This window comes from Ictidomys tridecemlineatus, chromosome 8 (assembly GCF_052094955.1).
Source record: "Ictidomys tridecemlineatus isolate mIctTri1 chromosome 8, mIctTri1.hap1, whole genome shotgun sequence".
NCBI classification, from domain to species: domain Eukaryota; kingdom Metazoa; phylum Chordata; class Mammalia; order Rodentia; family Sciuridae; genus Ictidomys; species Ictidomys tridecemlineatus.
Window position 1 is genome coordinate 39986273 of NC_135484.1, and position 16743 is coordinate 40003015.

Below are 16743 nucleotides of genomic sequence, written 5' to 3' on the forward strand. Positions count from 1 at the left end.
ACATTTACTGTGTGTGTTAGTTAACAGAGACAAAGATTATTTTGGTCATATTCTACCATGTTCTATGGTGTGTAAAATAGCTCCACAACCAACTATTTTTATGTACAAATATTTGAGGTGCTAAGCCTGAAGATATCCTACCAAAGAGAGGGAAAAAATTATCCTAAGCATATCTAGACAAATAAAACTCACAATACCACAAAAGAAAGATAAATTAATATAAAGGGGATTTTTCAAACAGTACTGAAATGCAACACTTGTCATTGAGCTCAATTTTACAATTTCAAAACTTTTAAGTTTTTAAGTTTACAAGCTCTATAGCTGAACAGAGTACAAATGACTATCTCCTTCTCAGTATGTTATAAAGCAAACCTAAAAGAAATATGTTCCTATGAACTATCTTAATAAGCTATATAATTCCTTTTAAAAAGAAATAAGTATTAGGGTTGGCATTGTGGTTCAGTGATAGAGCACTCACCTGGCATGTCTGAGGCACTGGGTTCGATCTTTAGCACCACATAAAAATAAATAAATAAAATAAAACTTTTAAAACAGGAATCAGCACTACAAATAAGTATTATACATTTTAAGGATATATACTCTAGCAATCTTCATCTTTTCCATGACACTCAACATGATTAGTAATTATCTACTCCTATGTTTCTTTGTGTTTGTTTTCACTACTAGTCTGTTAGTTACATCCATCAAGGAAGTACCTTTATCCATTGGGATGCTATAACAGAATACCATAGACTGAGTGGTTTATAAATAACAGAAATGTATTTCACATCGTTTTGGAGCTGAGATGCCCGTGAAAGAGGCACTGGCAGATTTGGCATCTGGTGGGGACCTGTTTCCAGGTTAATAAGTAGTTGTATTCTTGCTGTGACTTCACAGAGGGTGAGGGAGGTCTCCAGGGTCTCTGAGAAAAGGACTGATCCCTAACTCACCAAAGGCCCTACCTCTTAGTCATCACTCAGTTAATCCCATTATGGGATTAATTAACTTATTGGGTTAAGGCTCTCACAACTCAATCATTTTTCCTATGAACTCTCTCTCATTGTCTCACAAGTGAGCTTTTGAGGACACCTCACATCCAAACCATAACTCTGGGAATTAGAATTTTAACTTCAGATTTGGGGACAAAAAACATTCAGTCTATAGCAGGCATGTATCATTTCCATTTTTGTTCCATATCCTCAGGCCCCAGTATTATTATTCATTATTGAATGAATGAATTTTATGATGATAGACGGTGTGGTAATTCAGTATAAGATTTAGAAATCCCTGTAGAGAATCGAAACATGGGAGAGAAAACATGAAGGACAAAAGTAATTTAATCAAATAGCCATTTTAGTAGTGTGAACAGTAAAAGTAAACTGACATGAACCATGCTTTTTTCCTACATGAAAAAAAAAATCTGAAGTATTTAGATATTGACATTTCTTTTCTCAATATTAAAGTTGTCAAAAGATATGAAAGTAAAATAAATAATCAGCTAGTATAATATATTCCAACAAGTTGTGAGTAATTAACACAGAAAAATTAAGCAACTGATGACTAGGAATAAGGGTTACATCTGATTCCTGTAACTAAAATGAAGGTTATATTCTTTTGTTTGTTTTTTGCTCTTTTTAAGCAGGTTATGTTCTTAAAAGCTGCAATACACAATAATGTTGGTTAGCCTTGATGATCTTCTTTAGATATGGTTTGGAATCCTAAACATAGACTTTCAATAAATACCTATTATTAATATAAACAAAATTCTAGAGGCAACTAGTAACCAATGTGATTTTTCTTTTACAGTGTAAAGTATGGAGCCAAGGTTGAAAACCTTGAGGAACTAGCAGGGGCAACACCTCTCCTCTCCACCATAAATGCTGTTTATTCACATATTTCTGTTCAGAGAATGAAGGGATGAAAGCAAGGAAAATAGCATTTTGTAAGTGTGTATTTCATACCAGGTAATTAACACATGTATGATCTTATTCCAACATATTTGATTGTCTGAATGGATGTTTGATTGTCTGTTATGGATGTTTTGTTTATGAGGATCTAAGGATTAGAAAATTCAACTACCATCTTAATAAAAATCCAAACCCTGGTCTGACTCCAAAGCCTAAGTTCCTGGATCCTACTGCCAGAGCAGAACAAAGATATTAGGACTAGAAAAGACTGGAGGATGCAAGAGAGAGTTTGGATGGCCTCAAACACCAAGATTATCTATTCTAAAGTAAAACAGAGGTGATGCCCTACCATTCATGGATGGAGATGGAAGAAAAGCATCTGGTAAAAGAAGGAGCTGATTTTGAGGAAGCCCTCACCCCACCTCAATTCTTTGTTTTCAAATAATCCTTCTGTGTTAAGCCAAGTAGATTTTAGAGAGTTTAATATAAAGGGCAAAATACATACTTTGGAATTAGACTCCCTCTATACTACCCCTGACACACCAGGCTTGAATTGTAAAACATCAGTAAAGTTGCTCTAGCAGTTTCCCATAAAACACCACAGCCATAGACTGCAATCCTGTGAAAGTAATTTATGTCTTGCTTCTTGGCCACCAGAGCATATGAAAGAAAGAATGGCCCAGTACACTCCATTACTCCACATAGGCAGGTCACATGAGCTGCAGAAACTGGTAGTCACCTGGAAAAAACAATTCAGGAAGCCCTGTCACACTGTTTTATGATGAGTAATCAAATGTTCCCTCAGGAATGTGCTCCTTTCACTCCTCAGCAGAGATATTACTCTAGTCACATGTCACATGTCAACCTAATTTCTTTCTTTTGTTCTTCTTTTTTTTTTAAAAAAAAAAAGTACATTTTAAACAAACAGCATACTAAGAAAGCTCAAAGTCCAGGAACCAGCTTTCTGGACTTTTTCTAGAATTTTTCCTTACTAACTAAATGAAATTAAATTTCACACCCATTAGCAGAATCAGCCCCCCTTTTTAGGCAGCAATACGTGGAAAAAGACTCCTGGACCCAAAGATTTTGATGGTCCAACAATATTATGGATGTTTTAAATAGTGTGTCAGTCTTAAGAGATTAATATTTTCAGACTACAGGTAAGAAGATTTTCTGGTCTGGATGAGAAAATCTGTTGAGAAAAACTCACTTCGGTTACTGCTTTTTGAAAAACAACAAAGAAGGAAGAGGAGAAGTGAAGGAGGAAGAGAAGAACCACTATTAAAGCTGCAATATCTCATTCTATTTTTAAGGAAAAAGAAATGACTAAAAAGCAAACTATTGCCTAGAATCTAATCAAGAAGCCAATTTCTACAACCCATGTGTACAATGAATCATAATTTTTCCAGATATGATATCTACATCTGTCTGTATATGTAATGACTTTTGTAGATTGATCTTTTGCAATAAATGTCTCTATATGTATTTAGTGATGTGAGGTATTTTGATATAACCCTTCAGAGGTAAAGAATGAGTTGTTGCATTTGGCTCCACCTACAACCCAAAATCAAGGACAATGTCTAGTAGGCCTCTGGATTTGGAAAGCAATATACTCTTCATTTGGGTGTTCTACTCTGGCCCAATTAATGAACAGTCCAAAAATCTGCTAGTTTTGAATATACCCTGAATAAAATGCAACAAGTTCAGGTTGCAATGCAAGCTGAACTGCCATTTGGGGTATATGATTCCTAATATCTGATGGTGCTTGAAGTGTCTGTAGCAGATAGGGATGTGGTTTGGAGCCTTTGGCAGGCCCCTATATGTGAGTCATAGTGAACCCTGAGGTTTTGGAGCAAAACCCTGTGTTTTAGTCAGCTCTTTCACTGCTACAACTAGAAGATCTGACCAGAACAATTTGGGGGGAGGAAAAGTTTATTTAGGGGCTCACAGTTTCAGAGATTTCTATCCATAGACAGTAAGCTTTATTCCTCAGGGCTCAAGGTTAGACTGAACACCATGGCGGAAGAATGTGGCAGAGGGAACCAGCTCACATGATGATCAAAAAGCGAGAGATTCCAGTTGCCAAATACAAATATATGCCCCAAAGCCACACCCCCAATGCTCAACTCCTTCAACCATGCCCCACCAGCCTCTAGTCATCACTCAGTTAATCCTATTATGGGATTAATTAATTTATTGGGTTAAGGCTCTCACAACTCAAATCATTTCTCCTATGAACTCTCTCTCATTGTCTCACAAGTGAGCTTTTGGAGGACACCTCACATCCAAACCATAACATCCTGCCATCCTCTGCAGATACTACTTTCCTTTTAAGAAAGAGCTTTTGGCTTGTTACTGGTAACAACTAGCCATCTAACCATGGGCCATCTAGCTACCAGGAAACCTGATCTACTTGTCATGAGCTAATTATTCTCTGACTCACTAACCCTATTGGGTATGCACGGCAGTACTCCAATATTAAATGGAAATGATATATACAAGATTGGATTCAAGAATCCCGATACACAAATAATTTATATCAGGAAGTAGCACAAATGCCCATGGTCTCCATTTCTGCCACATTACCTTCTCTGTACCAACTCATATCTACAACTTCACTGGGAGTCCTCTAAAACCAGTTGACTGAAAAAGAAACCTGTGCCTGGTACACAGATGGTTATGTATGATATTCAGGCACCACCTGAAAGTGAACATTTATTGCACTAGACCCCCTTTTAAATAATGTCTGAAAGAATGGTAAAATTTTTAATAATCTCTGAAAGAATGGTAAAGAAAAAAATCCCTCCAGTGAGAATAATTTCCAGTGGTGAAATTGGGTGTTAATTTTACTTAAATGGAGAAATAGTCAGAGGTATATGACCCTTCAGACTCATGAGCTATGACCACCAGTTTAAATATTCATCAGTTTAAATGGTCATCAATTTTGAAAGAAAAAAAATAATTGGTGGAAAGAATGTCTAGAGAAGAGGTGTGTTGGTAGACATCTTTGAATGGGAAAAATGAAGATATTTGTTTCTGATGTAAATACTAACCAAAAAGGAATTTCAATAGAGGATGATGCTAACAATCAAATGGGAGGATGAACCATTTTGTGGAAACTGTGCCTTTTTTCCCCTGCCAATCCTGTCTTTTTCCAGTAGACTCATGAATAGTGACCATGGTGGCAAGGAAAGAGGTTATACCTGGGTTCGTCAACATGGACTCCACTCACCAAAGCCAACCTGGCTAGCCATTGCCCAATCTATCAGTAGAAGATGCCAACACTGAGTTCCTAAATGGCACCATTACCTGGTGGCAGGTTGATTATATTGGATTGCTTTCATCGTGCAAGATGTGACACTTCATAATTACTGGAATAGATACTCCATAAGCTTTAATCCACTATCATGGTATTCCACACATCACTGCTTCTGATCAAAGGTCTTACTGCACAGCAAATAAGGTACATAAGTTCCCATTCAGTGTTTTAACAGTTCTCCATCATCCTGAAGCACATAAAGTGATAGAACAGTGAATTGGCCTTTTGTGACTCAGTTACAGTGCTAGTTAATGGTAGCACCATGTTGGCCTCTGGAAATCTTCAGGAGGCTGTATGTGCTCTAAATCTAAATCTGTGTATGCTCAATATATGGTCCTATTTCTCCCATAGCCAGTATTTACAGATCTAGGAATCAAGGTGCAAAAATTGGACACCAATTGCTATCCACTAGAAAAAAATTGTGTCCCAGTCTTATGATGTTGTGCTTTGTTGACCAAGGGATCTAAGCTCTAGAAGGAGGAATGCTTCCACTGGAAGACACAATAATGTTTCCATTGAACTGTGAGTTAAACCTATCTTCAGTCACTTTGGTCTTCCTACACTCTTAATTAAGAGGCAAAAAAGGAACATACTATATTAGCTTCCATGATGATTCTGATTACCAAGGGTAAATTGGGCTAAACTACTAATAGTGGTAAGAAAGAGTATGCCTGGAATATGAAATCCCTTAGAGCATCTGTTGTGGTTCAAAGATGGTTTGTCTCAACTGAAACTTATGATGGATTTTAATCCCCACTTCCAGGTATTAAAAGAGTAGAAATTTAATCTGATTATGGTGTTTAGAAATAAGACTTTTGAAAGGTAAGATTAGATAATGTCATCATAGTAGAAGCCTCATATTGAACACCAGTGGCTTCATGAGAGAGGTGGGTAGGCTGAGACCAGAGGAAACAGAAACACACATGTACTCCCTGTCTCTTGTCATGTGACGTCCTGTACCACACTTTGACATTCTGCCAACAAAAAGGTCTTTGACCTTGAACCAGAACTGTCAGACAAAATAAGCCTCTTCTCTTTATATCTTACCCAGTCTTTAGCACTGTGTCATTAGCAACAGAAAACAAGACAGCATCTTTTATTATCATCACATTCTGTGACTAAAACCACAATAATTCATGAAGGAATGAGGGTTTGGGTCATCCTACCATCAGCTGAGGTGCCTGCTTGAGATCCAGGAGACTATGGATTGGTCACTATAAGAAGAGAGTTACAAACGTCAGCTCTGACTATGTAGCCGGTTCTAGAAGGATGTACCATAAGTTTTTAAATGTCCTCATTTTGGTGTGTGTATGTGTGTCTAATTCAGGTGTTCTTATTTCTTTTAAGGCCTTATCTTCTAAACCAATGTAAGTCCATAATAGCTAACTTTACATCACAGTATTTAAGTCACATAGTGTCATGGAGAAGACTGAATATCATCATCCAATGACACTGCATTCTCTTCTTGAGAAAGTGTGAATATGCTTTTGGTTACAAAACATGCTTCAGAAGAACTTTATCATTTCATATGGATGAATGGCTTTTTCCATTGTCCTTCATATTCAGTATGGTTTATGAAAATGTATAGAAATACAAAGTTGCCTAAAGGTGAACTGTGATGTGATGGTCAGCCTTTTGTGTCAACCTAGCTAGACTACCATCTAAGTATTGCTGTGAAGAAATTTTGTAGACATGATTAACATTTGCAATCAGTTGACTTTAAGCAAGAGGATTACCCTCAATATTCTGGATGAACCAGATCAAATCATTTGAAAGAGCAAACTTGGGTTTTTCTGAAGATGAAATTCCACCTGTGGAGTCAGGCTTCAACTCTTTCCCCTAGGTTCCAACCTGCCCTTCTGTCAGCTCTCATAATCATTTAAAAAATTGCTTGCAATAAGTTTTTAAATATATTCTCTATTTGTTCTGTTTCTCTGATGGAATGATGATTGATATAATTATGTTCTGAGGGCATATAAAATAGAATATATTAAAATACTTTTCAATAATTTCCATTAGAAAGTGATAGCTTTGTCTTTCATTGGGAGCCCCAATAGTGTACCAGAAATATAGTGTTTCTATGAAAAAGGTAGTAGCTAAGATATAAAACTAAAACTTAATATGGTAAATAACTTACACCAAAGCCAGAAGGTCAGAATTTGAAACGACATTTCATGATAGCCAAGTTTATCGTGATTACTTAAATCAACTGCCATTTGATAAGTGAATGCATAGTTTCTCTAAACTATAATTCACCATTATAAAAAAAAGTCTATTGGAAAAAAAAATAGATTTTCATCCATTGAAAAGAGTACTTGGATAAATAATGATGAAGCTTTGAAACTTCATAATAATATAGTAAAATAAACATTTTTAATGTAATCATTAGACTAATATTTTATTAAAAATGCAAAGCATGATAATGCTTGAATTTTGTCTTATTTGAGGGTTTTTTCCCTTTTGTCACTAATAAGTCAGTATACATAAGGTCTGGGACCAACAACAGAAAATGTTAAGAGTTGAGACTCAGGTACCAGAGACAATATCCAGGACTCTCGTCATCCTTGGAAGCAAAGGTCCTGCTTTGATGCAGAATGTCCTCCCCAAGTAAAATAACAAGGTCAGCTGGTCCTCCTGACAACTTTCAGGAAAAGGGACAGTTTACACTCATGTCACTGTAAGGAAATTAATTTCAGCAGTTTCCATACCATTTTCTCTTTCATTCCAACAGGCAATGCCAGAAATAACTTACTTCTTAATTCTTTCAATTTATATTCTTTTCTCCGATAGGTGATTTTATCCTAAAGGTAAATTCAAGAAAAGTCAGAATAATATGTATATATTTCATGATTTATTTAACCTGGGTCCCATGTGAACATTTTTAACCACAGGGAATTCTGTATGATCTAAAAGTCACTGTAAGCTTAAAAAATTAAATAAAAAAGCAGAGCTAATCAATTACCTAAAAGTTGCCTTCTAATCTTCATCATTAGTAATAAAGTACACTTAATTCCATATTTGAGTTTTTCAGTTTTTGAAATTAAAAAAAAATGTGCCTTAGTTAAGGAATATAAAGACCTGCTGGTTCCTTGCTCCAGCATCCCTCCAATCCTCACAAGCTCCAAATCTGAGGGTGTTACAAGTTTTCACTAATCAGTGATGCCACACAGCAAAGGCTGTTCTAATGCCCTGGACAGTACACTATCCCCTCTGAAATGGGCCTCTGTGTTCTATCCAATGTTCCCAAGGTCTGGATTTCAAGCCTTAGCCCCATCCTCAATCTTGGGGCCCCATCCTTGGGATCAGATTTTTTAAATTTTATCTGCTTGGATATCACCTGCTTCCAGACTCTGTGTTGCCATGGCCCACCCACCTGCTGGGACACCATCTGGTGCACCTTGCTGGTCCTCATGGACTCCGACCTCCTGGTTGTTAGTACTGCCTCTTGTTGCCATCAATATTCCTTCTAATAACGAGTCTTCCCACTGACTTGGTTGGACTTTTTCCCATCAGTTGAAGCAAATTCCAATTCCAATGGCCTCTTTCACCCTGGTGAGCATATCCTGTCTTTAAAATAAAACAAACTGATCCACTTTCTACACCAAGTTCTTCTTTTGAAAATGCTACACAGTTGTTTGTCCTATTTTTAAATTAGAAAACAATCCAATTGAACAGGTTTCAAGCATCATTAAAACTGACTGCATATTTAACAAAGAGTTATGGATGTGATAAGTCATGTACCAACCTGTACTAAAGAAATCTGATAAACAGTGGAACAGCAGTCATCACATTTAGTTTTCTAAAAGCTTGACATCCAATAGCACATTTATAAAGACAGAAATCAAAAAAAGTAAATACATGACACTAAACTCTTTAGGAAATTTAAAAATAAATGTCCACACAATTGAAAAACGAATTCTAATCCAGGTAGAGGAGTATATACAACCATAATATTTACAAATATTTTGCCTGGCTTTTAGTTCTGCAAATTTACCTTAATTTCAAATAAATGACAAAAAGAAATCATCAGTGTTAAACTATGTCACCATTACTATTCCACATAGAAACAAAACAATGTTTAATCAATATGTTTAATAAGTTAAAGATGTATGAATTAAAGTATTCCATAACAGGACAAATCATGGCCCTGAATGATTGCTAGCATCTGACCAGAGGCTACAGGCACTGAAGTAGATTATACAATTGAAAAAAAAAAGAAAAGAAAAATATGTACAGAAATGAAGGCAAGAAACAGCCTTAAAATGATGTAGTTTCTACACTGGAAATATTTTATGGAAACATCAAATCCAATAAAGTCAAATAACATTAAGATTTTATTAAACAATCACATAGGCAGTATATTCTAAGTAATATACAAATAGCAACTGACTTCATTTTCTTAGTGACTCTGAGAGATGTACTATAATCAGTACCATTTTATGGATAAAACACTAAGATAGAAAGGTTAAGTAATTTGCCTGAGACCATATGGTTAATAAATAGCACAAGTGACTCAAACTTGGTAATCAATGATTCAACATACTATATCTCTGAATGACTCCTGAGACTTATCCAGCTAGACACTGGCAAACCTCAGCATAGAGACTTGAGTTTCAGTTTCAGACTCTTTCCACAAAAATCTTTTGTACAGTTCAAATATTCATCTAATGTCAGAAAGATTATAAAATCCTATGTGGTGAGCTAATAAATCCCCACAAATGAAAACAGAAAAAGAAGTATAAAGTATTGTTGAAATTACAACTTTAGTGATAGGTTTAAGCTATGATATGCATTTAAATAATAACATATTACACACATGCACACTAACATATAGAATAATTTTAAATGAAGGGGTTTATTTTGAGTGTCTGCCTAGTATTTAATTCACAGAGTGAAGCCATATTCTACATGATACACCAATAATGATATAACCACAAACCAAATAAAATTACAAGGGAGTCTTCACAAAAATATAATATGGATATGCCTTTGAGAGAAATGTCCTTTGAGCCATACTTTAGCAGCATACCCACATATATAGAACTGACATATACTTAAAACTATAATAATAATAATCAGTAGCTAAAATATTCACAATGTCTCCCAGAAGTTTGAGAATACATCATCTGAGACAAATAATGATAATCAGCTCATATCCTGGTTTAGACAATTATTTCATCTTTTCAGAAGTTATTATACCCTGACATTTTAGGGTTGTGCTTAAAATAACCATACAATTATTCTTCCCTATCAATGAATATTTTTATGAGTAACCTTATAATGTCTATGCTATTTACAGGTAGGATAATAGGTAAATATTAAAATTAACAAAAATTATGCATTCCCAAGCAGATCTAAATTCAAATTATACAACTTAAACTCATTTGTAAATAATACAAATTATTATAATTTTGTTAAGAACACAATTAGATGAAGTCTTATATTTAACACGACAGATGTTTGCTTTTAACCTATCATTTAACTTATGTTGAGCAATTAAATTTTTATTTCCAGCAGGTGGTCAAGGATAGTGATTTTATTTATCTTATAAATATATGAAATATCTTAGAGGAACAAAACCAAAGTAAGCAAAATTTAAAAATTGTTTTCAAGACTTTTAATCTTAGGTGTTGTACTAGTTTTGACATTCAAAGTAAACATTAAATGAGGAATTATTTGTTCTGATACCATGTGCCACATGAAACAACAACAATGTTGCCTTACTTTAAAGAGCCTGAGACTGGCTTTTGTTAAAGAAAATTGCAGACCTTGATTGGAATTGCAAACTCCTGGTTTTCAGGTTGTGGTTTAATTAATGAGTCAGTTCTCTGTCTCCAGTCCAACCTTGGCACACCCAAACCTCAAAGAAATGGGTATGTCATATTCATTAATTAGCCAGAAATCAAGACAACTGTGGGGCAAAACTAATGCTGACAGGTAACTACACAGGAGATAACTTCTGATTACCAATGATACTTGCCTTGCCAAACTATATACCTCCCTACCTATCAGAACAAATAGGACAGAGGGCTTTATCCAGGGGAAAGAGATAGTAATTAGGCTTACCTGGAGAGAGAAGACAATCATAAGGGGAAAAAAATGATGGATTAAAGTTATAAATCTATCCAGCCATTCTGAAATCCAGGTATCACTCATTTTCATTTATGTCTAATGGAAAGGGCCTTAAGAATTCATTATCTTATCTCCATTTGATTATTTAACACAAGCAGCAGCATGTTGAACAGAATAATAAACTAGAAAATGTTTTATAATTTATTCTATGAAATTGTTTGGCTTTGAGATCTGGAGTGGGTAGTTCAAGAACTGCCATTAATCTGCTAGGTAACTGAGTGTTAAAAGAACAACATTAGATAAAATAAATTTAACATACCTTATTTGAACAAAGAATGATTCATGAATCAGGCAGCACTCAAAACTGGAAGAGGTTTAGAGAGCTCAGCCTGGCAGCATGGGCAGTGGGAATGTATAGACTACACATGGAAACAAAGTCAAGAAGTTACTTGACTGGAGAGAGCCAGTTATTTGCCTTATTTGGGTATGGTTCCATGTGAGGTCCTTAGTTATATAACCACTGAGATACTTGACTGGCTGTGATTGACTGAAGCTCAATTCAGAAGTAATCGGTTATGAACTATGTCTCTAAGTTTCAATTTACTTGCATAAAGATTCTGGGTACAGAAATGACCCCAGGCAAATGGGCTCCTGCTTATTTTGTTTTAACACAAGATATTCACTTCTCTTATCACCTGTTATTTTTTTTTCATATGCAGTCTTACCCTCATTGTGGATTGCCTTAAAGAGTCTTAATTTATTCACATTTTTCTGACCTTCCATCCAGTTTAGCTTCTGTCACTTCAAAAGTTTGCAGTATAGACAATACGTAAAGATATAAATTTAAAATGATATTTTCTCCTAACTCCTCCAGAAATAGCATCCTGTCACCCATGGGCCAAGTTTAGAAGTAAGGCAGGTCGGTAGATATGAGTAGCAAGTGAAATATTTCATTTACAAAGTGAGACACAAATCTCACAAGGGAGAACTAGAACAGAGCTAGAACTATATCCACAGAGATTTTAGAAACATAATGAATAAGTAAAATGTTATTTATGTAAATTTAAAATATATAAACCAAGACAAAATATTGGGATAGTTCAATAAATATGAGTGAAAATACTAAATAAAAGGGAACAACATACACAATTTCAATGATGTTTCTAAGTGGAGATTTGACCAACTCTAGACTTTAAAAAGGAAGAGTTTAAGCAAATATTACACAATAAATGAGACAATTCTAGGAAGTGAGGTTGATTTTATTATTTGTTCTTCTGTGCATTAAATGTCTCAACATACAAATTACAAGTATTCCTGAACTTGCAATGGGTTTACATTATGATAAGCTCATCCTAAATTGAAAATATTGTAAGAAGGAAATGCATTTAACACTCCTAACCTAACATCATAGCTTAGCAACACAATTCCCTATAGAGTCTTGGTTATTTTTCCCAAATAATTGTGTGGTTATCTAGGAGCTCCCCCTTACTGCAACTGCCTAGCACTGCCAGAGTATCATACTGCATATTACTATCCTGGGAAAAAGATCAAAATTCAAAATTCAGAGTACAGTTGCTACTGAGTATTGCTTTCTAACCATCATAAGGTAGAAAAATTCTAAGTCAACCATCTGAAATCAGGAACTACCTTCATACAAGTGAAAAACAAAACACAAACTACTAAAAACAAAAGGTGGAGCTAGTCAAAGATAGGTCTAGGAAAGGGAGCATGAAGTATTGAAATTGTTCATTTATGGTAGTTCATCAGAGTGTTCAAAGTCAATCACAGTTAATTGAGTTAACATTGTTACAATCACTTATTGCTTGATTTGATTCATCTAGCATAATCTGGCTATAGCTCAACCACCTGAATCCTTTTTGAATTTTTACTGGCTAATTCAAATATTCAGTGGTTAATAACAACAACACATGAAATAGGAGTTGATTTCAATACAGGTACTTAGTAACAACCAATCCCTAGCAACTTTCAAACACATCCAACCTGCATGAGCTTGCTATCTTTCAACAGGTCATCATCTGCATTCTCCTTTGATATGACAAACTGAGGTTGACGGTACATATCCTACTATAATAAAAGAGCTACAAACTGAGCTAAAGAAGAAATCTTTCCAACAATCAAGAACAGACAAATGATTAGCAAATGATAACAAACTGGAACAAATGGTCTGATAAGTTTTCAAATGTTGTATATATCTACTGTTTCTCAATGCGTGTTTGAGAAAGTTTTTGTTTTTAGAATCCACAGATAGAGAGGGATTTTCTACATTAATGGCTGTCATTTTAACTTTCTGGGTTGTTCAAACTAGTCTAAGTATTTCCCAAGACTCAACTCTGGCTCCTTATAGTAATTGTACCATTTATCCAGTGCCCACTAAATGCTAAACATTTTTAATTCATTCATTTACTCTCATTATTTTATTTTATTTAATTCACAGTCTTGTGAGACATAAACTGTTCCAATCCCTATTTTTTATGTAGGAGTTAAGACTCATAGATGAGAGATTTGGCTAAGATGTAAGGGTTAAGTGACAAACCTGGTGGACATTACTAAGAAACAGCCTCGACATCTCTCACTAGATTTCCTTTGGGCGAACCCTTTCCAATCAGTGGTTTCAATAACAGATCCTAGGACTTTTATGTTTAGACATGAGTTCATTAATCATCCTCTACTCCCAACCCCTCACCACCCCACAGGTGAATCCCTTGTTCTACCTCCATTCTTGGAGGTTCCAAGCTTATGGAACATCTCTTACTAAAGGAAACTTGCTACAATTTCAGGCAGCCTTTCCTTTGATTAAGCAAAAATGTTTCAGATTCCATCCACTTGATATGGTTTCATCTTCTTGACCACACACTACAGATTTCTTTCTCAAAGTGATATTCCTCCTCACACTGCAGCTAGCATACCATCCCTTAGGACTATCTCAAAGGAAACATCCATCCTCCTGATGTGAAGCTCCTGGGGTCTCCTCACAGCCCTCTGCAGGGTTATCTCTAGTTCAGCTTTCTCATGCTGGTGGATTTGTATCATCATAGTGCCAAGCCTAGGTGAATGCAGTAAATACCTAAAGAATATGTACTGGACGAGGCAATGAGAAAATGCATTTTATACATTATGATATTAATTGAATTAATGGAAAATTACTTCCATCACTAAGAATTAGTGCTGAACTGTTAATGATACCATTCTTCATACCCCTCTCCCTCACTTTTCTTTCTATCACCCCCAAATCTATTCATTTTCTTTTACCCACCTCTACAAGGGTGTCTATCTGTTCTAGTATTGTGTTTGTTGGTACTTGTTGTTTCGTTATGTGTCCCATATCTCCCTCCAGAATTCATTACTTACTAGCAGGTTTGGTTCTGTGGCTTTCTTTTTTTTTATTTTTTCTTTTCTTCTTTTTCTTTGACAGTCTTCAAAACGCGACAGTCTGGCTTGCATGAAAATTAACAAGATTTCTTTCTTTATCTTTAGAATTGTACTTCTTGATTTTGTTACTCTTGTTTTTTTTTTTAAAAAAGGTTAAGTCTCTCTTTTTATTTTATTACCCATGAGAAAAGAAAACACTTTTATATAGTTCTTTTGGCTACCTCCAGGCCCCTTTCTAGTTGGTCAATATATATATTATATAAACCAAGTATATATCTATGTACAAATAAAGATACATGTTTTAAAAAAACAGTGTTTGTTTGGAACAGTTATTAGAGCTACAGTTACACTGTATTCTCCTTTTTTCTTTGTTTCTTTTTTTTTCTTCCCTTCTTTCTCTTTCTTTCCTATTTTTTTTATATTTATACATTTCTAGGCACATCTTCTGAGCAGACAGGATGGATCTGCCTGTGATATAACTTCACCAGTATCTAAAAGTCTTTACAGGAAGAATGCTGATGATTACTATTGGCCAAACTGCAGGATCAGGACCTAACTTGGGAGAATACTGTGTCAGAGAAAGAAAATTCTTCAGGGCTGATGGATAAAAGAGTTGAAATAACAAACTCAATCAGGGACAATGGTTACTAGTAGAAGGCAGGGAATGGCTGAACCTACAACATTGTGCAATTTCAGCCTTCAAACAAAAGGTCAATATAGATGGGGGAGATGAGGAGTCAATGTCAGCTAGAGAATACAGAAGTGAATGATCAAGGGTAGGTGCAACAAGGAGGAGCAGCAATGGCCAGGAACCAGTACATTGGCCAGAAACACAGAGAGGGACTGGATGCAACCAGATAGATGAGGAAGTCCATAAGGCCACAGGTTACTCTTTTCCATGATATTGGGCTCAGAATCAGCAATTATAATAATAGGACCCTGGATAAAATTTACTATTTTGTTAGTTTGTAAATTGATTGTGATAGTACAGACTGGTATAATTTGGCACATTTTACATAAACTGAAACTTTAAAATGTTTCCATTGGTCATTGGTCATTATAAATTTCCCATTCACATCTGTTCTAGGGCCCCAGTTTTGAAAGCTCAAAGTTATTTGGACAGAGATGAAGAAAACAATCTTTCTTCTACCATACTCTACAATAAAATAAAGCAAGAAATTTTCAAGTGGCAGAAAAGAAGAGATCACTTTCTTGGCTGCTCTGTGGCATGAAACCAAAAAAGCAGATAGGCAGCTTCTCAGTAAGGTATGTAGAAAAAAAGAAAGTGGGGATTTAGTAGGAATTAATACTGGACATTCAAATCAGATCAGGGATTCAGGAGTTTGTATAAAATAAAATAAGGAGAAAAAATCCCCAGTGCCACCACGGCTGCTGATGGAGGTACCAGCCAGAGCAGTCTCTATGTGAGCAAAGTGAGAGATAAGGGAATTAAAGGAACCCATATTTTAGGATGTCTGAGGTATGTCTGGGTACAGAAAGATCAAAGATCAAAAAAATGCCTGACTAAACTGAAAGCCATGTTGCACAATATTCTTGTGTAAGAAAGAAGCCACATCTCTCCTGGCTGCCTGTGGAAGACAGAGGAAGAAACAATTTTGCAGCTGTGGCTCTGGGACCAGCAGCTGGGGGAGCTGATTTCTGACAAACACAAGCTTGGCCCTAAATACAGGACTAGCAAACCCACACTGCACAACATAAAGGGTGCCTAAGTGGCCAGGAGAAAATCAAATGTGAACGGAAACCCAAGCGGCTTCTCTCATTCCCAATCTGGCCATTTGCAGGATCAGCTGGGAGAGATTCACCCTGCCAGGGATTCCAATGGGCAAAAACATGAGTGGTTGAGTTTGGAGACTGAACTCAAGAAATGAGAAATTGCAGGGTCTGCAAGTGATGGAGGGGACTAAAGATTGACTCCTCCACTTCACGAGTGGAACCCAGGCAAAATCCCTGGGGTGCAGTATTCAAGCATAAATGGCAACGGTTGGATCCTAGAGGTGCACTCATTAAAAGTCTTCAGATCAATTTGCATTCAGT

At 35.7% G+C, this 16743-nt stretch overlaps 1 protein-coding gene across 5 annotated transcripts in view; it reads right to left on the minus strand.

Annotated features, from left to right (window-relative positions):
- Nucleotides 1–16743, minus strand: part of Pkib (cAMP-dependent protein kinase inhibitor beta) — a 106023-nt gene that overhangs the window by 56883 nt on the left and 32397 nt on the right. Inside the window, exon 2 of one of the 5 annotated variants that reach the window (XM_078019275.1) lies at nucleotides 8600–8793. The exons of 3 other annotated variants lie outside the window; for them this stretch is intronic. In XM_078019275.1, the coding sequence (XP_077875401.1) occupies nucleotides 8600–8681 (82 nt within the window). In that variant the 5' untranslated portion in view covers nucleotides 8682–8793. Of the gene's footprint in view, nucleotides 1–478; nucleotides 507–8599; nucleotides 8794–16743 lie in introns of those variants that run through there. One more of the 5 variants, XM_078019277.1, reaches the window with a different exon arrangement.